This window comes from Myotis myotis, unplaced genomic scaffold, assembly GCF_014108235.1.
Source record: "Myotis myotis isolate mMyoMyo1 unplaced genomic scaffold, mMyoMyo1.p scaffold_m19_p_6, whole genome shotgun sequence".
NCBI lineage: Eukaryota > Metazoa > Chordata > Mammalia > Chiroptera > Vespertilionidae > Myotis > Myotis myotis.
This window is the reverse complement of record NW_023416368.1, coordinates 75021965-75045872: the sequence shown is the minus strand read 5'-3', so window position 1 is coordinate 75045872 and position 23908 is coordinate 75021965. Positions and strand designations below refer to the sequence as shown.

The 23908-nt window shown below is 37.1% G+C and overlaps 1 protein-coding gene across 3 annotated transcripts in view; it reads left to right on the top strand.

Annotated features, from left to right (window-relative positions):
* Positions 1-23908, top strand: part of MSRA (methionine sulfoxide reductase A) — a 400173-nt gene that overhangs the window by 196180 nt on the left and 180085 nt on the right. For 2 of the 3 annotated variants that reach the window (XM_036313580.1, XM_036313579.1), the window contains exon 3: positions 8475-8594. The exons of the other annotated variant lie outside the window; for it this stretch is intronic. In XM_036313580.1, coding sequence (XP_036169473.1) covers positions 8475-8594 — 120 coding nt within the window. The remainder of the gene's footprint in view (positions 1-8474; positions 8595-23908) is intronic. 3 annotated transcript variants of the gene reach the window in all.

The window sequence follows — 23908 nt, the reverse complement described above, 5'->3', positions numbered from 1 at the left end:
TTGAGTCTTGATTGTAATTGGCATGTCCATGTTTTGGGTTGACCTCATGCTGGCAGGCTGTGAGGATTGGCCATTACCATAGTTTCTGAGCTACTGTGTGGGGGCTGACCTCATGAAATAGAATTCACCCCATCAGGGTCTGGTACCTTCTGAAATCTTAACATATTTTAAAAAGAACATAATGAAGACCATACTCTCTAAGCACAATATAATAAAATTGCATCAAAATGAAAAGATAGTATAAAAAAGGTCATATGATTGAAAATTAAAATGTACAACCTTAAATAATTAATTGGTTAAAAGGGAAATAACATGAAAATTATAAAATACTTGCTAAAAAATGACAAGAAAAGTACTACATATCTAAATATGTGAGATCTACCTAAAGCAAAATTTAGAGGTAAATGTGTACTGAAGTACATTTGTCAGAAAACAAGAACACTTAAAAATAAATAAGCTAAGTATTTATATCAAGAAGGTAGGAAAACAGCAGACTAAAAGTAAAGTGCACACCAAGATACTATAAAAAAAAGGAGCATAAATAGAAATCAAAAAAGAGGATCAATGACAGCCAAGGTTAGATCTGTTATATAAACCTCGTAAACAGAAATAGAATTAGGAAAACTTGAATAAATAAAAAACAGTGCAGCAATTAAAGTCACCCTTAATCCCTCCCTTCTCCTCTCCAAAGACACAAGGTAGTTCAGAAAGTTTTATTGTAACTTCAAGGAATGAATAATTCTTTTCTAATGTTATATAGGAGGGGGAAAAAGTTAGCCAATTTATTTCATGAGGCCAATATAACCTTGATACTAATTCTGGCCAAGATAGTTCAAGGAAATAAAATCATGACAAATCTTTCTTATGAACATAAGTGGAAACTTTAAAAATAAAATGTTAGCAAAAGTAATTCTTCAATATTAAAATGCATTATTAGTAAGTAAGTTTTACTTTAGTGTGGTTCAGAAAAAAATCTACAAATGTAATATACCACTGTAAGAGATTAAACAGAGAAATATATGATCATCTCAAAAGAATGCATGTATTTTTAAAACTCAAAACTCATGCATGATAAAAAGCTCTTAATAAACTAAAAATGGAGGGACACTTTTCTAGTCTGAAAAAAGATATCCGTCAAAACATGCAACAAATTTCATACTTATTGGAGCATTCTCACTAATGTTAGGATGAGGTGAGGATTCCCACCAAATTCAATAGTACATTAAAAGGATCATATACCATGATCAAGTGGGATGCAAGGATGCTTATCAATAAATGTGATATACCACATTAATATAATGAAGGATAAAAATTGCATGAATCTCTGTAGATGCAGAAAAAGCATTTGCCAAAGCTGACCATCCTTTCATGATAAAAGCTTTCAAGAAATTTTAGAAGGCATAGAGGAATTATACCATAACATAATAAAGGTCATGTAAAGACCCATAGCTAGCATTATACTCAGTGTTGAAACACTGAAAGCTTTTCTGTTCAGATCAGAAACAGGACAAGAGTGCTTACTCTCAACATTCCTATTTAACACTATACTGGAAGTCCTAGCCAGACTAATTAGGCAAGAAAAAGAAATAAAAAGCATAATATCATAAAGGAAGAAGTAAAATTGTCTTTGTTTGCAGATGACATGATCTTATGTATAGAAAATCCTAAAGAGTTCATAAAAAATTGTTAGAACTAACCAGTGAATTCAGTTGCAGGGTATAAAATTAACATATAAAATCAATAGCATTTCTATACAGTGACAATGAAATATCTGAAAGAGAAATAAAGAAAACATTCCCACTCGTAATAGCATCAAAAACAATAAAATTCTTAGGAATAAATTTACCTAAGTGAAAAATTTATACACTGAAAGCTATAAGATATTGATGAAAGAAGTTGAAGACACAAATAGGTGGGATGATATTCCATGTTCATGGATTGAAAGGATTAATATTGTTTAAATGCCTCTATTATCCAAAGTCTTCTATAGACTTAGTGCAATCCCATATCAAACCCAGTATCAAAATTCCAATGGCAGTTTTCACAGAAATAGAAAAAAATATTCTAAAATTTGTATGGAAACAACAAAGACCCTGAAGAGCCAAAGTAATTTTAAGGAAGAAGAGCAAAACTGGAAACATCACACTTCCTGACTTCAAATTATACTACAAAGCTATAGTAATCAAAACAGGATAGCACTGCCATAAAAACAGACACATAGACCAATGGAATAGAATAGAGAGGCCAGAAGTAAACCCACACATATGTGATCAACTGACAACTGACAATGGAGTAAAAAATACTCTGGGGGAAAGGTAGACTTTCAAATAAATGATGTTGAAAAAATGGATATTATAAAAATAATTTGAAATAGATTGAAGATTTGAACATAAGACCTGAAACGATAAAACTCCTAGAAGAAAATGTAGAGGAAAACCTCCTTGACATTGGCCTTGGCAATGATATTTTAGCTATGACACCAAAAGCACAAGCAACAAAAGCAAAAATAAACAAGTGGGATTATATCAAACAAAAAAAGCACCTGCACAGTGACAGAAACAGTCCATAGAATGAAGAGGCAATGATATGGAGAAAACATTTGCAAACCATTAAAACTTCCAAATATTTGATTAAAAGTGGGTAGAGGACCTGAATAGACTTTTCTAAAGAAGACATACAAATGGCCAAGAGATACATGAAAAGATCCTCAACATCACTAATCATAAGGGAAATGCAAAATCAAAACCACAGTGATATATCACCTCACACCTGTTAGAATTCTAAATCCAAAAAGATGAAAGATAACAAGTGTTGGTAAGGATGTGGAGAAAAGGGAATCCTAATTGGTGGGAATGTAAATTGGTATAGACATTATAGAAAACAGTATGGAAATTATTAAAAAATTAAACATAGAATTACCATATGATCAAGCAATTCCACATCTGGGTATATATCCAAAGGAAATGAAATCTCTATCTTGAAGAGATAGATGCATCCCCATGTTTATTTTAGCACTTTTCACAATAATTAAGACATGGAAATAATCTACGTGTCCATCAATAGACTGATAGGGATATGTTCTCTCTCTCTCTCTCTCTCTCTCTCTCTCTCTCTCTCTCTCTCCCTTCTCTTTCACTCTCTCTTAAAAAAATTAATAAATCAGAGAAAAGACAAATACTTTATGAACTAATTTATATTGGTATCTAAAATAAAGTCAAATTCATAGAAATAGAGATTAGAATGATGATTGTCAGAGGCTTAGAGGTGGGGGAAATGGGAAGATGTTGGCAAAGGGTACAAACTTCCAGTATAATATGGATAACTTCTGGAGATCTAATATTTAGCATGGTGACTATAGTTAATAATGCTGTCCTTTGTACTTGAAAGTTGCTAAGACAGTAGACCTTAAATGTTCTCACTATAAATAATGTAATTATGTGAGGTGATGGATGTGTTAACTAACTTTATTATAACAACTTCACAATATATATGTGTATCAAATTGTCACATTGTATACCTTAAACTTACACAATGCTCCATGTCAGTTGTATCTCAAAAAAGATGGAAAATTTTTAAAATAAAAAAAGAACAAAGTACCACCTGTAATTTTGCCAAAGGTTGAAATCTGAGTCTGATAAAGCCCCTGGATCCAGCTCCAAATTTGCAGGAAATACTGAGGACAGAGGAACAAGGTGAATTGCATCATGAGAATGTAAATAACCGAATCCACACTGTGGGGCACTGCAGGTCAACTGGCACACATGTTCTTCAGTGGATAAATTAAAAGGAAAAGAATGAAGAGGGATCTTGTCGATGAAAAGAACTTAGATGCACCCCTATGTTCATAGCAGCACAATTCACCATAGCTAAGATTTGGAAATAGCCTAAGTGCCCATCAGCAGATGAGTGGATTAGAAAACTGTGGTACATCTACACAATGGAATACTATGCTGCTGTAAAAAAGAAGGAATTCTTACCATTTGCAATAGCATGGATGGAATTGGAGAGCATTATGCTAAGCGAAATAAGCCAGTCAGAGAAAGATAAATATCACATGATCTCACTCATTTGTGGAATATAATAAACAACATAAACTGATGAAGAAAAATAGAACCGGAGACATAGAAGCATCAAACAGACTGTCCAACCTATGAGGGAAGGCGGGGGGTGAGGGAGTAAGAGATCAACCAAAGGGCTTGTATGCATGAATATGAGCATGGCCAATGGACACAGACAGTTAGGGGGGTGGGGGCATGTGCTGGGGAGTGAGAGCAGCCCGGGAGAGGTCAATGGTGGAAAAAGGAGACTCATGTAATACTTTAAACAATAAAAAGTTTAAATAATAAAATAGAAGAACTTAAAGGACATCAAATTGTTAAAACTGAGCAAGACCAAAAAAATTAGGATGGGTACCTTGAGTGATAAAAATATAAAGATATATATGTATATATATATATAGAAATGATCACAATAAAAGTCAGATAATGGTTACTTTGTGGGGAAGGAAAGCACTTGTGATTGAGGTGTGGTACAAAGAGAGATTTCTTGGGTGGGTGGCAAAGTTCTGGTTGCAAGGATGTTCACCTAAAAATAATGCATTGAAATATGCATTTGTTTTGTGTGGCTTTTCTGTATCCATGTTTTCCTTTATAATAAAAGATTAAAAATATTTTAAAGAAAATAGTGCATACTATATCTTCTTTGATGATACTCATGTTGTGGACTAGACTATTATAAATTCTGAGTACTTTGCCAAAATAAACCTGTTTTCTTTGTTTAACTACCCCCCTCCCCCCCCACACACAAAACCAAATAAAAGAATGCTTAGGTTGTAATGGAAGGCACTAGATAAAATATCATATTGGTTCAAGGAGGAGTTTTATTCTTACGACAACCCCTATCCTAAGTAAGTACCTCTCTAGAAAATTTGCCATTAATTATACACCAGGTTCCTGAGGCATTATTTCAGCCACACATAAGCCCCCTGGAGGCCTTTGCCCAGCTGGAGCCATGTCTTCCTTCTTCAGCAGGGTCTTGTCTTGATTTTTGCTAAATAGGGGGTCAATGCTAAAAGAGGTCACTGGGGAGAAAGGGGGGCACATACGCAACACTTTCAACAATAAAGATTTTAAAAAGGGAAATGTATGGATATACTAAGTTGCTTCTTACTCATATAATCTACTATTCCTCAATTCTGTTTAATTGTGTGTTTTTATCACATTTTTTATTTTTTACCTCCTGGAAATAACATATATGTATGCTGAATCAACAGGTAATAAAAATAAAAAAAAGTGGGGGAAAAGGTGGGGATTAAATAGCTCTCTACTAGAGCACATATTTTTGGTTTTGCAAAAATCATTTAAGTCTTACAAATCATCACCATGAGGATGTAGTGAAGTTATAGAGGATATAGAGTCTGGGGCCATCTGTATGGGACTGTAAGACAATGGTCAGGGTAGGCAGGCTGCAGAATAGCCAGTCATGTACCTGTGCGTAGAATACTTGCAGTGCACTTTGGTACCATCACTGTTATTGTGCAATATGGAAATATTTTATTCAACCCACACTGCAGACTTCTGAACTTCAGGGGCCAGGGTGCCTTCAGCTTGGAACACTGTACAACTTCTGGATGCGTCTGTGGCTTTTTATGCTCAATAATGCTGTCCAGAGCACTTTCTACCCATTCTTCTCCAGAGATTTCCTATCATCGTCATTCCTGTGATGGTTAAGTTTATGTGCTATCTTGAGCTGGCTAAGGGATGCCTAGATAAAACTTCATTTTGGGGTGTGTCTGTGAGGCTGTTTTCAGAATTGGTACACTGAGTAAAGGACACCTCCCTCACCAACATGGGTGGCATTATTCAATCCACTGAGGGCCTGGATAGAACATAATGGCAAAGGAGGGGTGAATTCACTCCCTCTGTTTGAGCTGGGACATCCATCTTCTCCTGCCCTCGAACATTAGTGCTCCTGGTTAACAGGCCTTTGGGTTTGGACAAATTATAGTACCAGCTTCCTAGGTCTCCAGCTTTCAGACTACAGCTGAGCAACCTCTCAACCTCCATAATTATGGGAGCCAATTTCTCATAATAAATCAATCTCTCTCTCTCTCTCTCTCTCTCTCTCTCTCTCTCTCTCTCTCTCTCTCTCTCCCTCCCTCCCTCCCTCCCTCCCTCCCTCCCTCCCTCCTTTTGGTTCTGTTTCTCTTGAGAACCCTAACATAATTCCCACATCTCAGGAATGCAATGAAATAAAATTAATAGTGAATTCTTGTTCCAGAGACTTGAGGATACTCAATTTTTATAAATACTCAGTAAATATTTAGTTATATTCACTAGCAGCAGACATTTCCTTTGCAAACAGGAGCATAGTATATAGCAGTGTATAACTCAAGTAATGCATATGCTTATGTTTTCCTTGAATTTTTTGTTTTCCTTTTAAAAATGTATACATTTTTCATTTTTAAAGTAATATGACTCAGTTACAGAAAAGCTTCAAAAGTAAAAAAATATATTCTCATCACTGTAATACAGTTATGTTATAACTGTATATTTTTTCTAGTCTACTTTGGTATGAATATATTTTCATAGTTGTAATAAAAACATGCACATATTGTTTTTTCTTTGTAAATTTAGCTTTAGGCAATAATGACATAAGCATATACATATTTCCATGTTGCATTGTTATTACAACAGTAATTTTTTTACTGCATTAAATTTCATCATTTGGCTCTATTGTATATTTTAACTGTCAACCTATTTTTGGTTAGTATATTTCTCATCACATTTGAGCAAATATATTTTTGTGTAATATGTAATGCTATGCACATTGCTTTTTGGTTATTGTTGCTCTGAATATATTTAAAGTAGAATATTAACAATTGTCAAAAATTTCAGTAAACTTCTATTTTTTCTTTCAGCTCTGTCATCAAATCTAACAAATATAGTGATCATAGTAGGAGGCATATATTAATTTGCCAACTGTTGTTCCAACCGGGATCTTAATTATACATGACTTAATAGTGCCATATAAAACTGGAGTGAGGCAGGCATCTTGTTTACATCTAGAAATTGGCCACAGATAGCCGTTGTGCACAGTTAGAAACTCATGGTAGAAAATGAGGGCTCTTTAGAGCCAAGGGAAATATAAGTCATCATTTTCGATGTGTGTATGTGCATTCATGAGAGATAGGGCTTAGTTTTCATATGTTCAAAGGAATCCAGTATCTACTGTTTTGAGCACCATGTTTGCTAGTTGATTGCAATGCTATTTTTGTGAGTTTCTTTGTTTTTTGTTCCTACCTTCCCTGTATTTCTGCTCTCTCTTTTTTCTCATTCATTATACTCAGTAATAGAATTCTGGAAACTGTTCTTTTTGGGGAGCAGTGATCTATCACATAAAGGTTTATGACTTTAAAAAATTAAAAAACTGAACACATATGTGAAATTGTTAATAAAATATTTTGTTCATCTGTGTTGATTTGGGGAAGGTCTCCCTTTTAAATTAGTATTTTAGTGTTACTTTTCCTTGTTAGAATTTTTTTTGAAAAGCATGATAAGGATGCTGATTGTTAAATAACTTTCTACTATTAATACAAATTATTATGGTTTGATGAGACCATAATGAATCAAGTGAGGAAATCATTAATCAAAAGCAGTTATCCTTTTACTGTTATTTGGAAAAGTGTAGCTTTACTAACTTCATTGAAATGTTAGGCTTTTTATGCTTTTGCAAACTAAAGCACAGAGACATTCTATGCAAAGAATCTTAAATAAAATTATTTTTAAATGTTACAGCCTCTCCTTTAAATGATAAAATCTGAGTTATTTTTTATTACTAAATCACAGGAACAGCTTCTCTTTTCTAGTGAAACAGTGCAACGACTATTTTATCTCTCTATATAAAAGCCTAAGCGACTGTTCAACTGTTTGACCAATACCTATGACATGCACTGACCACCAGGGGGCAGACGCTCAACACACAGGCATGGAAACATGGAACAAACTGATGAATCTCAGAGGGAAGGGGGAATGGGGAAGGTGGGAAGAAATTAACCAAAGATCTTATATGCATACTAGAGGCCCGGTGCATGGATTCGTCCACCAGTGGGCTCCCTCGGCCTGGCCTGCAGGGATTGGGCCGAAACTGGCAGTGCGACATTCCCCGAGGGGTCCCGGATTGCAGGAGGGCTCAGACCAGGCCGAGGGATTCCACTGGTGCATGAATCTGTGCACTGGGCCTCTAGTCCTATATAATAAAAGGTTAACATGCAAATTGTCCCCTTGGGCGGGAGTTCGACCAACCAGGAGTTTGACCAGGAAACGGGGCCAGCCAGCCAACCACCCGTGGTCCCTCCCCTAGCCAGCCCCATCCCCAATTGGGGTGGGCCAGCAGGACCCCACACGTGCACGAATTTGTGCACTGGGCCTCTAGTTTTTGATAAAGGACTAATCAGTATCTTATGTTTTTCTTAGGAATGGGCTGTTTCTGGGGAGCGGAGAGGAAATTTTGGACCCTGAAAGGAGTATATTCAACTCAAGTTGGCTATGCAGGAGGCTACACTTCCAATCCAACTTACCAAGAAGTCTGCTCAGGTAGGAAGAATTTGTTCCAGCATATGAGGAGGAACAAGGAAGGGCTTGTCCCTGCTGGCAGGTGATAGGATCTTTAAAATGGAAATACATTTTTTTGTGTGCTTCCTCAGTCTTCTAGTCCCCATTCCTGTCCATAGACTTGTTGACTTTAACTTTTAGGAGATAATAAACTTCCTATGGAATGTATAATTTAGCTTTTGCTGCATAATAACCCAAAAAATGTAATCGTTAAAACAATCATATATTAGCTAATGCTTCTGTAGTTCAGCAATTTAGGCTTTGCTCAGCTGGGCAGCTCTTCTGCTGGTTTAATCTAGAATCACTCATGGGACTTACCGTCAACTGGTGGGTTGCCTGGGGCTAGTTGGTTTAGGATGGCTTCATTTATATGTCTGGCAACTGGTGCTGACTGTCAGTTAAAGCTCCCTATTGGCTGGGATAATGGGGATGAGGGACCATGTGTCTTTGGCAGGCTGGCCTGGGCTAATTTACATGGTGATGGATTCAGAGATTCCAGGACCAGCAAGAGAGGACAAGCCCCATTCTGCTAGTACTTTCAAGTCTCTTTTGATGTTACATTTATTATTGTCTCATTGGCCAAAACAAGTCATATGGTCTATCCCAGAGTCATTGTGAGAGGAACTCCCCAAGGCATGTGTACAGGGAGATGTGAAGATATTGTGACCATACCTACAACAGTTTACCACATGGGACAAATGTGTTATACCAGACATGTTTTCTTGAGGGAAAAATACTAAAAGCCAGGCTATAAAGAAGGGATTGGCAAACTATGGCTTGAAGGCTAAATTCTGCATGCTGCCTATTTACATAAAGTTTTATTGAAACAGGGCTATACCCATTATTTGTATACTATCTATGCATGCTCTCATGACACAATGGCAAAGTTGAGGGGATGCAACAGAGTATGTACTCTGGAAAACTTGAAATATTTGTGCTCTGGCCTATTATAGAAAAAATGTTTGTTAGCTAAATAGACAGATGCACTGTGGCAAATTCTAGCTGGAATACTAGATACCCTCTGTGGATTTATTTTCTGTTTCTGGCCTTCAAGGATTTGCTTTACTTTTCTGCCAGCTCAGGTAGCATTTAATACACATTTTTTCTTTTAAATATTTTTCAATTTAAAAATAGAAATTGTGTACTAGAATATTTACAGTGTTGTTTTATACAGTGAAATGATTACTACAGTCAAACTAATGAACATATCCATCTCCTTACATAATTTTTTTTTGGTGTGGTGAGAGCACCTATGATCTACCCTTGTAACAACTTTCAAATATTCAATTTATTATTATTATTATTATTATTATTATTATTATTATTATATTTTCTATCATTTTATTTTTCCAAGAAAAACTATTTTAAATAAAATGTTACATGCAATAAGCATTAATATTTCAAGAAAAAAGATTTTAAATACAATAATATTACCAAAACTGTACTAACATAGTGTAATATCACAAAAGTTGTAGGAAATATTGAAAATCTGCAAATAACAGGATTACTTTTATTATATTCTAAAATAATTTTTTCCTCTGGCTTTATTTTTGTTCATCAGTTTATATTGTTCATTATATTCCACAAATGAGTGAGGTCATGTTATATTTATCTTTCTTTGACTGGCTTATTTTGCTTAGCATAATGCTCTCTAGGTCCATACAGGCTGTTGCAAATGGTAAGAGTTCCTTCTTTTTTACAGCAGCATAGTATTCCATTGTGTACATGTACCACAGTTTTTTAACCTACTCATCTGCTGATGGGCACTTAGGCTGTTTCCAAATCTTAGCTATGGTGAATTGTGCCGCTATGAACATTGAGGTGCATATATCCTTTCTGATTGGTGTTTCTGATTTCGTGGTATATATTTCTAGAAATGGGATCACTGGGTCAAATGGCAGTTCCATTTTTAATTTTTGAGGAAACTCCATACAGTTTTCCACAGTGGTTGCATCAGTCTGCATTCCCACCAGCAGTGCAAAAGGGTTCCTTTTTCTCTACATCCTCGCCAGCACTTGTCATTTGTTGATTTATTGATGATAGCCATTCTGACAGATGTGAGATGGTACCACATTGTCATTTTGATTTGCATCTCTTGGATGAATACTGACTTTGAGCATGTTTTCATATGTCTCTTGGCCTTCTGTATGTCCTCTTTCAAAAAGTATCTATGTAGGTCCTTTGCCCATTTTTTCATTGCATTGTTTATCTTTCTTTGGTTAAGTTGTATGAGTTCCCTGTAAATGTTGGAGATTAAACCCTTATTGGAGATAACATTGGCAAATATGTTTTCCCATGCAGTGGGCTTTCTTGTTGTTTTGTCAATGGTTTCTTTCGCTGTGCAGAAGCTTTTTATTTTGATGTAGTCCCATTTGTTTATTTTCTCCTTGGTTTCTACTGCCCTAGGACCTGTATCAGTAAAGATATTGCTACAATCTATGTCTGATATTTTACTGTTTATGGATTCTTGTAAGATTTTTATGTTTTCCCATCTTACGTTTAAGTCCTTTATTCATTTTGAATTTATTTTTGTGTATGGTGTAAGCTGGTGATCTAGTTTCATTTTTATTCATGTATCTGTCCAATTTTCCCAACACCATTTATTGAAGAGACTATCTTGACTCCATTGTATGCTCTTGTCAAATATTAATTGGGCATAATGGCTTGGGTCGATCTCTGGGTTTTCTGTTAGGTTCCATTGGTCTATATGTCTATTCTTGTGCCAGTACCAGGCAGTTTTGAGAACAGTGGCTTTGTAGTATATCTTGATATCTGGCATTGTGAGCCCTCCAACTTTGTTTTTCTTTCTCGGGATTGCTGCAGCTATTTGGGGTCTTTTTTTATTCCATATGAATTTTTGAACAGTTTTTTCTAGGTCTGTGAAATATGCCATTGGTATTTTAATGGGGAGTGCATTGAATATATAGATTGCTTTGGGTAGTGTAGACATTTTAATGATGTTGATTCTACCAATCCATGAACATGGTATATTCTTCCAATTGTTATGTTTTCCTCTATCTCTTTTTTCAACGTCCTATAATTTTCTGAGTATAGGTCTTTTACCTCCTTAGTTAAGTTTATTCCTAGGTATCTTAAATTTTTTTGTTGCAATGGTAAATGGGATTTTTTTTTCAGTTTCTCTTTGTGTGCATTCATTATTGGTGTATATAAAGGCCATAGATTTCTGGGTGTTAATTTTGTATCCTGCCACAGTGCCAAATACATCTATTAAGTCTAGTAGTTTTTTGATGGAGTCTTTGGGGTTTTCTATGTACAATATCATATCAACTGCGAATAATGACAGTTTTACTTCTTCTTTTCAAATTTGGATGCCTTTTATCTCTTTTTCTTCTCTGATCACTATGGCAAGCACTTCCAGTACTATGTCGAACAGGACTGGTGACATTGGGCATCCATTTCTTATTCCTGTTCTTAGGGGAAATGGTTTTAGTTTTTGCCCATTGAATATGATGTTGACTGTAGGTTTGTCATATATTGCCTTAATCATGTTGAGATATTCTCCCTCTATTCCCACTTTGCTGAGAGTTTTTTTCAAAAATGGGTGTTGGATTTTGTCAAATGCTTCTTCTGCATCTGTGGATATGATCATGTGATTTTTGTCTTTCAATTTGTTTATGTGATATATCACGTTTATTGATTTGTGAATATTGTACCAGCCTTGCATCCCTGGACAGATGTGAGATGGTACCACATTGTCATTTTGATTTGCATCTCTTGGATGAATACTGACTTTGAGCATGTTTTCATATGTCTCTTGGCCTTCTGTATGTCCTCTTTCAAAAAGTATCATGTGATCCCACTTGATCATGGTGCATGATCTTTTTAATATATTGCTGGATGCGATTTGCTAATATTTTGTTTAGGATTTTAGCATCTGTGTTCATCAGGGATATTGGCCTGTAATTCTTTCTTTGTAGTGTCTTTATCTGATTTTGGAATTAAGTTAATGCTGGCCTCATAAAAAGAGTTTAGAAGTATTCCTTCCTCTGAAATAGTTTGAGGAGTATAGGTATTAGTTCTTCTTTGAATGTTTGGTAAAACTCTGCTGTGAAGCCGTCCGGACCTGGACTTTTGTTTGATGGGAGTATTTTTATTACTGCTTCTATTTCATCAGTTGTTATTGTCCTATTCAGGTTTTTTGATACTTCCTGATTCAGTTTTGGGAGATTGTATTTTTCTAGGATTTTGTCTATTTTATCCACATTGTCCAACTTGTTGGCATATAGTTGTTCATAGTATTTTTTTACAATCCTTTGTATTTCTGTGCTGTCAATGGTTACATCTCCACTTTTGTTTCTGATTTCATTTATTTGGGTCCTCTCTCTTTGTTTCTTGATGAGTCTGGCTAATGGTTTATCAATTTTGTTTATCCTTTCAAAGAACCAGCTCTTGGTTTCATTAATTTTTTTTGTATTGCTTTTTTAGTCTCTATGTTACTTACATCTTCTCTAATCTTTATTATGTCATTCCTTCTACTTGCTCTGGAATTTTCTTGTTCTCTTTCTAGTTCTTTAAGTTGTAGGGTTAAGTAGTTTATTGCTAATTTTTCTTTCTGAGGTATGCCTGTGGTGCTATGAACTTCTCTCTCAGGACTGCTTTTGCTGTGTCCCAGAGATTTGGGGTTGTTGTGTGTTCATTTTCATTTGTTTCCAGGAAGTTGTATTAATTTTTTTCTTGATCTCATTGGTAACCATTCATTGTTTAATAACATGCTATTTAGCCTCCATGTGTTTGAATGTTTTTACGATACTAGTTGATTTCTAATTTCATTCCACTGTGACCTAAGAAGATGCTTGACATGATTTCAATCTTCTTGAACTTGTAGAGATTTGTTTTGTGTCCTAACATGTGGTCTATCTTTGTGAATGATCCATGTGCACTTGAGAAGAATGTATATTCTGTTGCTGTTGGGGTGAAATGTTCTATAAATGTCAATTAAGCCCATCTGATCCACTGTGTCCTTTAGAGTCTCTGTTTCCTTGTTAAGTTTTTATCTGGAAGATCTATCCAGTGAAGTCGGAGGGGTGTTAAAGTCCCCTACTATAACTGTATTGTTATCTATCTCTCTGTTAAAATCCTCTAGAAGTTGTTTATATATTTAGGTGCTCCTATATTGGGTGCATATATGTTTATCAGGGTTATATCCTCTTGTTGGACAAATCCATTTAGTATTATGTAGTGACCTTTGTTGTCTCTTGTGATGGCCTTCATTTTAAAGTCTATTTTGTAGGATATGAGTATTGCTACTCCAGCTTTTTTTTCTTTTCCATTTGCATGGTAAATTTTTTTCCAAACCTTCACTCGCATCCTGTGTGTGTCTTTTGTTTTGAGGTGGGTCTCTTGTAGAAAACATATAGTTGAATCGTGTTTTTGTATCCATTCAGCTACCCTACACCTTTTGATTGGAGCATTTAATCCATTTACATTTAGGGTTATTATTGATAGGTACTTATTTATTGCCATTTTAATTCTGTATGGCTAGGTTTCTCTCTCTCTTTCTTCTTCTCATTACAGCAATCCCTTTAGCATTTCTTGTAATGCTGGCTTGGTGGTGATGAACTCCTTTAGCCTTTTTGTTGTCTGGGTAGCTCTTTATTTGACTGTGTATTTTGAATGATAGCCTTGCTGGATATAGTAATCTTGGTCTCAGATCCTTGCTTTCCATTACCTGGAGTACTTCATGCCATTCCCTTCTGGCCTGTAGAGTTTCTGATGAGAAATCTGGTGTCAGCCTATGGGAACTCCTTTGTGGGTAACAGTTTTCTTTTCTCTTGCTGCCTTTAAGATTCTCTCTTTGTTTTTAACTTTTGGTATTTTAATTATGATGTGTCTGGGTGTGGGTCTGTTTGGGTTATTCTTGTTTTGGAGTTCTCTGTGCCTCCTGAACTTGTGTGACACTTTCCTTTACCAGGTTAGGGAAGTTTTCTGCCATTATTTATTCAAACACCTTCTCTATGCCTTTCTCTCTTTCTGCCTCTTCTGGCATACCTGCTATTCTAACATTGTTATGTTTCACATTGTCCCACAGCTCCCTTAAGCTGTCATCCTGTTTTTAAATTGTGGTGTTTTTTTTTTTGTTTGTTTGTTTTTTTTTTGGTTGTCTAATTGAGTGATATTTTCAACTCTGTCTTCTAATTCACCAATTCAATCCTCAGCTTTCCTAATCTGCTGTGTATACTTTCCAATGTGTTCTTTATTTGTGTTATTTTTTATCTCTGACTGTTCTTTTTTTCATCATTACTAGTTTTTTTCATGCTGTTAAGTGTTTTTACCATCATTACTCTGAACTTTGTTTCAGATAAGTTTCTTATCTCTGCTTCATTTATCTCTTTTTCTGGAGAATGCTCTAGTTCTTTCATTTGGGGGTTGTTTCTTTCTCTCCTCATTTTGGCTTTCTGTTTGGGTTTGACTATGTACAAACAGTCCTCGGGTTACATCGGACTCGATGTACGTCATATTGTGGTTACGTCGCCATCTCCCATTTATTTATAAAAAAAAGTTCCAACATTTTGATGTATGTACATATATGCTTTATGTTTTTTTAATTATTATTTATTTACCACAAGTAAAGGTCAGGAATTGTTATCTTTCTTTAAATTTTTTTTTTTACTGTTTCAGTTCATTACTGTTGTGTATGTGCTCCATGTGAGTGACGTAGGTGCTTATGTAGGTGGGTTCTGACTTATGGTGAAAATCGCGTTACGTCACGCCGTAGGAATTGATCTTCGATGTAACCCAAAGAACTACTGTATTAGGTAGATCCTCTACACCTCTCAATCTCTAGTGCAGGACAGTGTTAAAGGCTGTTTCTGACTAATTAGATCAGGCATAGACTCAAAGACTCCAGAGACTGCCTCTGCCTATAGACTGATAGAATTCTGACTTGAATTTGTTCCTTAGGCAAGCTTCCTCAGGTGTGGTGAGAGTTCTTTCTAACAGGGTGGGGCAGTTTCTTCTGCTGGAGGTTAATTGTTATTTTTAATCTCTTAAGTGGCTTCAGGGAAAGGTATTTTCCAATAAGTTGTGTCAACTGCCTTCCCCCCAGGCAAGGCAAATGTCTATGTGGGAAAGATGTCCTCTGCTGCACAAGGGAATGACTCAGCCCAGGAAACTTGGGGTGTCTCCCTTCTGAGCTCTATCCCCCAAGTCCCAGTCCTGGCTTCTGGCACAGCTCCAGTCCACTTCACTCTCCCTCTGTCGGAGCACAAGGTGCATGGCTTGTGTGTTGGAAATTTTGTGTGTTGGCTCTTTAAGAGGGTGCCTGAATTTTCAGCTGTTATTCCCTGGCAGACAGCACCCCACTGCTTTTCACAGCCAGATGTTATGTGGGTACTCTCCTCAGTTTTGGTGCTCTCTGCTGGGGGGCCCAGCTTGGGGATTAGATATCAGAGTTCTCAGTGGCAACCCCCCACAGCTGAGATATCTCTCCGGGACTTCAGCTACTGCCTGTGGGTGACTGGCCAAACTTTTCACACCTCCACCCCTCCTATCAGTCTCTATGTAGTTTCTACTTTTGGTCCTCGGGTATCCGGGTTCTCTCCTGCGAGTTTTCTGTTGAATATTCAGGAAGTTTTTCTGTATTTTAGTTGTAATACCAATTTGTTCCTAGGAGCATGTCCGTGCAGCATCCACTTACTCTGCCGCCATTTTTAATTCTCTCCAATACAGTATTATTAACTATAGTCAGCCTAATGTACATTAGATCTCTAGAACTGATTCATCCTATATAGTTGAAAGTTTGTACCCTTTGACCAACATTTCCCTATTTCCCCCTACTCCCACCCCTAGGAACCACCATTCTACTCTCTGCCTCTCTGAGTTGGACTTTTTTAGACTCCACTTATAAGTAAGCTCATACAGTACTTTTTTTCTATCTGTCTTATTTCACCTAGCATTAATAACCTCTAGGTCTATCCATGTTGTTGCAAAGGCAGGATTTCCTTTATTTTTAAGGCTGAATGATATTCCATTGTATATATTCCACAATTTCTTTATCCATTCACCTGTGGACAAACTCTTAGGTTGTTTCCATATCTTGCCTGTTGTGGTTAGTGCTGCAGTGAATGTGGGAGTTCAAAGGTACTGACTTCATTTTCTTTGGATGTATACCCAGAAGAAGGATTGCTGGTTCATATGATAATTCTCTTTTTAATTTTTTGAGGAATGTTCATACTGTACAACGCATTTATAAAGATTATTTTATTCACTCTTAAGAGTTCTTAATAGAAAGAATTTATCTAGATATATTATCTCATTTCTGTCTAGATATATTGACAGAAATGAGATATTTTAAAAATGCAAAAAGAGTTTTATCTATTAAAAATAAAAGTTTGAATTGGTTTTATTTCTGAGGGCCCTCTCACCTCTCTTAGGGCACTGTAAATGAGGGTGGGAGAGGAGTTGGAATATGGGAGTTTGTTCAATAATGAGATATTGAATGTTTTCTACAACATGAATTCTGATTTTGAAATGAAATCTGAGCTGTGACACAATGAAAATATTATATAAATACATGTTCTTGTTTTTTTGTCTCTAGAGAAGAATTAAGATTTTTTTAAAATTATTGATTTTTAGAGAGGGAGGGAGGGAGGGAAGAGAGAGAGAGAGAGAGAGAGAGAGAGAGAGAGAGAAATATTGATGTGAGATCAAAACATCTGTTAACTGCCTCCTGCATGCCCCCTATATGGAATCGAGCTCACAACCCCTGCATGGGACAATGCCCAACCAACTGAGCCACACTGACGAGTGCAAGGATTAAAATATTCTTGATTGCTGTTGAGAATGTGGAATATCAAACAAATACTTTAGTGGTTAATCAATTTTTTTCTTTGCTTCTGTTTCAAAATGAAACAAATGCTATGCAGAACTATATATACAGAGAGATTTAGATGAACCCTGGAGATTGCCCAGGTATATCCCCTTAAGTCTCAGGAATGGAAATGAATAGATTCATTCCTGTAATTGCAGGTATGGCTTAATAGCCTAAGAGAAAAGTTTGCTAGGAAAATCCTTAAATATCTACTTATTATTAGCAAAATGTTAATAATCAATTAAAATATTGTGATTGCTTGTTTGCTCAGACTCATTCCAATTCAACTCTTCACCTTCACAATGATAACATGATAATCCCCCTTTGTTGAATTCCTACTATGTGCCAGGTACTTACTAAGCACTTTTCGAATCTTTGCTTTTTTATCATCTAATCTTCCAAGCAGTCCCATGAAGTGTCTCAGTCTCTGACTTTTACAGAGGGAGTATTGGGGCTCAGAGAGAAAAAGTCCCTTAATCCATGGGTCATATGTAGGAGGAATTCCAACCTCATTAGCTCTTAGCTCAAAGTTGAGGACATTGACCATGGTGTAAGGCACCCAACTCTCATTATGTCCCAGTGCTTCTCCATTTGTCTATTCACACTTCCCCCCACCACGTCACAGGTTCTTTTTCATATCTATGTCTCTACTGTACCTTTTAGTATATTGGTGTGCTTTTTAATGATTACTATGAGGAAAAGATCCTTTTAAGATCCTTTTAAGACAGCTGGTGTGTTAGAGGCCTTTAGCAATGGTGAAGTACAGGCACCATGGAGCTTGGTAAAGGACTGTCTATTTGATGTGAACACTAAGTTAGTGGTGGCATCAGGAAGCATGGTTGTCATGGAAACTTTTCCTGATTGGGACAAGGTAGTTATAGGGTTTTACCCAGACACAGAAGGAGAGATGATTTCTTTCCCCAGGCTTTTTTTTTTTCCTTTTTTTTTTTTGTTCTGATCATGAAAAGGAAAAACAAAAAGGCAGAGAGAAGCTGTGATAGAAAGGTCCCTCTGGCACAGAAGTGGTAGAGCCTACAGATCCCTGGGAATAGCAGGGAAGGAGAACAAACAAGGTCCCCAGCTAGAGTAATTATGATAACCAGCTAATTAAATATTTTTGATCGAGATGAGGATGGGGAAGACAGAAAGCAAGTTATACTGGTGGGGCCTCCCCACTGAAGCCTCAGGTGCTCAAAGCCTTGTTGAACAAGTCAGCCCTGGAGGGGTCTCACTTGTAAGGGAGAAAAACCAAGTCTCCACTCAGATGCATAATAATTGCTGAGGTTTCATGTGAGAGAAATACTAGTCTGTGCTCCAGTATTTGAGTTCATTTCAAAATTGCTTATTTTTGTGTTTGTAATTAAGTTTGGTCACAACCCAGGAATCTTTTGTAAAAGTATGTATGTATGTATGTATGTATTCGTTCGTTCGTTCATTCATTCATTCATTCATTCATTCATTCATTCATTCAAGAAAAGAGCCTAAGGACCTGAATTGCTTGCCAAATTCCTTCTCTCATATAGCAGTATACTTGGAGCCTAAAGTACCATTTGTTTTTGGGGGGCAAGTGTCATAAATAGAGGGGTAGTTCTCAAAATCCATAGGGTAAGCTATACCACTCTTCCCATCCCATGATGACAAATGTCAGAACTTCCACAAGCCTAGGCACACAGATCACTGGTCACAAGCATGGAATCAAAACCATTGGCTATATTTTTTATGTCTGCTTGCTAGTGGGTATGCACAGACTCAGAGAATGAATGAGTGTGCCAGTGTGTGCACGAGTATAAAAGTAAATGTGCATTAAGACAGGATGCAGATTAATGTCAGAATGGTTTTTCTTTGTGGCTATTGATGGGCCTGTGATTCTGAAACCTGAGCTTGAGTTGCATTGGCCACATAGAAAAGATATACTGTTTCTAACAGACAGGAGAGCAGGTGAGTCTCATGGTGATATACATGGATAGGGTTGATTCTGTCTCGGCTGTAAGCAAAACATTCATGAATGGCTCACCAATGGGTCTGCTCCACGCTGGGTGATGTGGGTGTGACTTGAGCCTAACTTATGTAGAAGATACAAGGGGACAACTGTTCCTCAAGAATTTCAATAAAGTTCCCTTTGGGAATAAGAGTATAAAGTAAGCCTACAATACATCAGAGTGGAGATAGGCAGTCACTTTGAAGAGAGTTGGCTTCCAGATCTGGAAGACCTCAGAGTAACCTAATAGAGTGCCCTGACAAATGTAAAAGAGAAATAAATAGGATCTCAGAAGGGAGGCTGGTTAGCCAGGCCAACCTGGGAAAGGAGGGTCCTGCTGGCACCCTATGGGTTGCTCTGTAAAGTTTGGCTGCTGAACACTCTCAGAACCTGACACCAAGACACTTTTAAGTTCTATCGCTAACTGCTTTTGTTCTGATCCACACTCTATAGAAACTTCTCACCTTTTGTCCTCCTGTAAATATTATTTACAGAAATAAAATAAAGAGACCAGGCCAGTCAGCCAGAAAGTTCTAATTCTCATTTTAAATTCAAAATGAAAAGCCATTCTGAGATGTATGTCTCATTCTATTGTGAGTTTAGTCTACAAAGGTCCTTCTCTCCATATTGGATTAACCTTGGGTTGAATTAAATGATAAGAGTGGAATTTTGGCCTTGGAAACTGAGAGTCAGAAGCCAGGCCACCGTGATTTTCTAAAGGCTGTGACTGCCTCCTTGCCTTTTGCAGCAAACTCCTCCTCCCTCACATGTGTCCACCATTTTATTTAAGTTTCCTGTTTTAAAAGTGACCATCCTTCTATAACAGGCATTTAAACCATCCTTCCTTAGATTCATCAATTAGCACTGAACCAAGAGCTCACAGGCTGAGAAACTTGCATCTCCTAGGTGTTTAAGGCCTGAATCTTGAGCTCTGAGAGCTGTGGCTCCTGCACTAGGAGCCCAGTCTCAGCTTGGATGCAGGGTTACATTGCCACAGCCATTGTGTGGCTACTCTTTCTTGTTGTGTTTCATATCTGTCTCTGGGAGATGTGCTAAGAGGTAATTTAAGTCTTAGTGGCCACCATTCTGTTCCTAAAATGATTTCCAAGATTCATTCACTTGGTGTTCCCTGAAAGCGCTGTGTATGCCTGCACTAGAGAACCCATAGAACTTGGACTGGAATGGCCATGAGGAGCCTACATTTCATGTAGCCTTTCTTGAATGAATTAAGTGCATCATTTATTGGGAATGTACCATATACATTGTACTAGGCACTAAGGGAAGGTTGTTTATGATACAAAGTTGAATAATGTGAATATATATCTTCTCGAATTCTTCCTCTATAGTCAAATGGAAGCTTGATTTTTCACATTTGTTTTAAAGAATTGCGCTGACCTGGCTTTCTCTACACATACACACACACCCACACACACACACACACACACACACACACACACACACACACTCTCCCCAAACATTTGTTATGCAAACCAACTGATTAACGGACATGCTGTTGCTTTACTACATTGATTTTAGAAGTAATTGAGCTATTCACACTCCTGAATACCCTGATAGAGAATTATTCTTACATTTTATAATAATTACTATACAGATGAAAATATGAAAAGACATTCTGCCATGGATAAGCATTCTGGGTTAATTTCGGTGCATTAGCCTAATACACAAATAACCCCAGTTCTGGCAAGAAAACCCAGGATGTTCATTCACTGGGTAATACATTTTCATATTTTGCTTACAGATGTTCAGAACAATTCCATGTCTATTAGTCTATTCAAAAGCTTTTAGAAATCTGCACAGCCAAGTGGCACTGAAGCCAGAAGCATGAAAGGGACTGTATAACTTTTTCTCATAAGTGAGATTTATCCATCATCACAGAAAATCTGAGGCCCAGATATTTTCTATATCAACAGAATACTCCAGTGGATTTTCAGGCAACATGTTCAACAGAAATCCCAAGCAGGACTGGGTCTCGGGGGGCAGAGTGTGGGAGTCCTCATGTCACCCTCTGGTAGTGTAGATATCCAGGTCATTTCACCCCTGGACTCAGTTTCCTCTCTTATAAAATGGGGGCAGTGCTGCTTAATGAAGCCAATAAAATTGTGGTGAGGTTCTCATTTGAAAATGAAATTATATCAAATAGAAAGTATGCTAGGAAATTGAGGACATACAGTTTCTATCACCCTAGCTCTTGGGCATATTAAAGATAAAAATGACGGGTCATGGAGCATCGCTTGGCAGGGGATAGGATCAGCCCGAAGAGTGTGCATAGGGCTCAACATGTAGCTATTTTCTTCTTTTCCTACCGGGTTTCCTAGTAGATAATATCTACCCCCTTCTCCAAATGCATATCTTTATTTCCTAAGAGCTCTAACAAAGCATTGCATAATTTCCTCACTAATATAGAGAACTCAGTATACTTTTTTAGTTTGACTTAATTTCTGAAGTGTTTGGGTGGATGTCCATGTCTATGTATCTTACATGAGATTAATGATCTCATTCTTCTTCAAAGTAGTGATGAGTTGTTATTAGAAGATTTTATCAAGCAATGTAAAACTCTTTCTGAATTCCTCACAGACTACATTAAATCTCTTTTTAGTGCATAGTAAATCTTATTGTACTCATTTCAATGTCAGTCAAGATAAATTACCAAGTTATTGACATATCCTTGAAAATGCAAGAATTCTGATGTTCAGTTCTTTCTGTAAGCAATATGATCAGTTTTTGTTCCTCTTCTATTAGACATAAAATTGACCTTGAACTTGTAGCAGGAATGATGAAAATGCTTCTCTCTCTCAAACTGCCAGGCAGAAAGTAAGCACCATGGTCAAGGGTCCTATGACTTACAGTTATAACTTCTAGAACCAAATACAGCTCCTCTACCCAACCTATCCATGTAGCTGTTCAAGACAGATTTGTTCAGTGAATAGAACCATCGTCTGAAGGACAAAGTATAAGTCATGGGAAAACTGGTTTTTATTTTCTAAGCCTCAATTACCAGAGAAGACAAGCTTAACTTCTTCACCAAGGGACACCTCTGAAATCCTGGGGCATAGACCATGGGGTGGGGGGAGTCAAGGCATTTCAGACCTTGGAGGGACTTAACCATCTTCTAGTCCAGTGGCTTTCAAAGTGGGTGACCATAGAATCCTTGGCTCCAGGAAGGTGCTCCAGAGAATCCACCAACAATGAAGTGTTTTAGCTAAATAACAAAGATTTCAGCTGCTTGGAGAACTCATTTACCGTTTTAGTTATGTTATATATTGTATTTTTTGACTAATATTTTATAAAGTTCTTTAAGATGCTTGAAAACCACAGAATACTGAGGATGAGATAAAGTGATTTAGGAGATGGATTTGAGAAGGGCTGAAAATTTGTCTTCCCAGATCATGCTGTTGCTAGAATCCCAAAAGGGAGTCAAAATCTGTGTCCATTATGCCCTTTTAAGTAAGGATGGGTATCAAGGATACAGAGTGGAGGTGACTTTTGAGTTGGAAATGTTAAGATTTCAGTACAGTATTTTTTGGTTATCATTTCCATTAGACTGGATTCCTCTCCCCCTTTTCCTCCCCCAAAAAATGAATACTGAGGGTTTCTAATAGACAGTTCTTATGTCAGCTAGACACTCTCAGCGCTCTCTGAGGTAGCTAGGAGCAGGGCTGAGGATGTGGCATTAGAGCGTTCAGGAGCCTCTCTTGTTAGCCAGTGTTTTGGCATGTCTTATTTTCCCCAGACCTAGGAATGAGAAGGGAAATCATTAAATAAAAGTGTTGTTGCCTTACTGCCTTTCAAAGCTTCTGCAGATCTGATTTCCAGCCTGGGCTGTGGATCCCCAGGGCCTGCAGAGTTAGGACAAACAGTCTGCAAATTGATTTAGCCACTGAGCATGGCCTCGAGACCTTAAAAATCATCTCACTCACGTCTTTTCCTGGTATTCAATTTGTAAGAGAAACAACATTGTGATAAGTAAAGTGTTCATTCATTCAATGTTACTGAACCCAGAGCAGCTTTTTATCATCACATAGTCCATCCTTGGACTCTAGAATTAGAGCCACTATACTGGGGGTTCTTACGCAGTGACTTGACAGAATCACGTGGTTTCTCATGCTCCTATAGGGATGGAAATACGGTGCTAAAGGATTGTGCAAAGTTCCCAAAGTTGAAAAAAAAATAGACACAAGCACACTTTGCTAGAGATATTTTGAGTTTGCTCAAATATTTTAACCTGGCATTAGACATCACAGGATGTGGGTTTTATGTAGCTTCAAAGGGTGGGAGCCGGCAAGCACCAAACCACAAGGCAACAAAACCTGCAGCCTCAGACGATAGAGGAAGCATTCATGCCTTCTCTTCCTTGTTGGATCTATTGGCCAAAGACTCCACTGTCTATTCTTTGTCATTTAAGTGGGGTAGTGACAAATGAATTTTGATGGTTTATAGATTCTCTTAAGACTATTGCATGTGCAATAT